This window comes from Plasmopara halstedii (genome assembly GCF_900000015.1).
Source record: "Plasmopara halstedii genome assembly, contig: Scaffold_1225, whole genome shotgun sequence".
Classification (NCBI taxonomy): domain Eukaryota; phylum Oomycota; class Peronosporomycetes; order Peronosporales; family Peronosporaceae; genus Plasmopara; species Plasmopara halstedii.
The window spans coordinates 1-822 of record NW_020188140.1 but is presented as its reverse complement, the minus strand read 5'-3'; the positions used below and the strand labels follow the sequence as shown (position 1 = coordinate 822).

At 46.1% G+C, this 822-nt stretch overlaps 1 protein-coding gene across 1 annotated transcript; it reads right to left on the bottom strand.

The window, feature by feature from the left end:
• Nucleotides 1-388: 388 nt before the first annotated feature.
• On the bottom strand, nt 389-711 carry PHALS_00999 (uncharacterized protein; the record flags this gene model as incomplete). The annotated part of the gene is made up of 3 exons (XM_024730778.1): nt 389-513; nt 577-664; nt 700-711. 3 exons carry the CDS (start codon nt 709-711, stop codon nt 389-391), a joined length of 225 nt encoding a protein of 74 aa, XP_024581022.1.
• Between the last annotated feature and the right edge of the window lie 111 nt (nt 712-822).

Here is an 822-nt window from a genome sequence, read left to right as displayed (position 1 = left end):
CGGTGGTAAATTACGAAAAGGAAAAAAACTGCCACTACTGAGCTTACAAATAAGAGACAATGAGTTGGATCAATGAGTTGGATTGCCGCTTAGTATACTCCAAAGTAGTAACTGAGCGGCGATCCAACTCATTGTCTACTCCGAAGTAGTAACTGAGCGGACAATCCAACTCATTGCATCATATTAGATGGATTTCCCTGAAGTGGCACGTAACCTGAGCCAGCTTCGTTTTGCTACCTTGTATCGAGAAAACGATGTTTGTAATAAGTGATTCCAAACGGGTGGCGGTCAAGGTAGAAGCTGTCAAGCAATGGATTGAGAACTAACGTTTGGGTGCAAGTGAACATTCTAAGCAAATCCCGTTCTGTCCCAACCCGCTTTTAGCAAATCAAGATCTTGGACATGAAGTCCCACTTTGATCATCATTAAACAAGGGTGCACCAAATTTTGGAGACCGGGTATTCAACATTTGTGCACGTGGAGTCCCGTTCGAACATCGTGGCACTGTTGCTGCTACGCACGTGAGCAGCAGATGCGTCGAGGTGCTTTTCGACGAGAGTTTCACAGGCGATTAACCTCGATCGAGATAAGATTGTGGCATGGAATAAATCACTGTGTGTATCGTTTCCCACTGCGAGCCAATAACATGCCATGAAGCACGAAGCTGTTAGATAATCACAATGCCACCCAGCAACGCACAACAGGCGGCATTCCAGTTATCTCTACTAACAAGAGTAGACCAAAGAAGCTGGTCAACAAGCCATTAGCTGTTACTGTTGCGTCTACTTCACTGGTTCCACAACCGCCGCCTGTCCCCAGCAC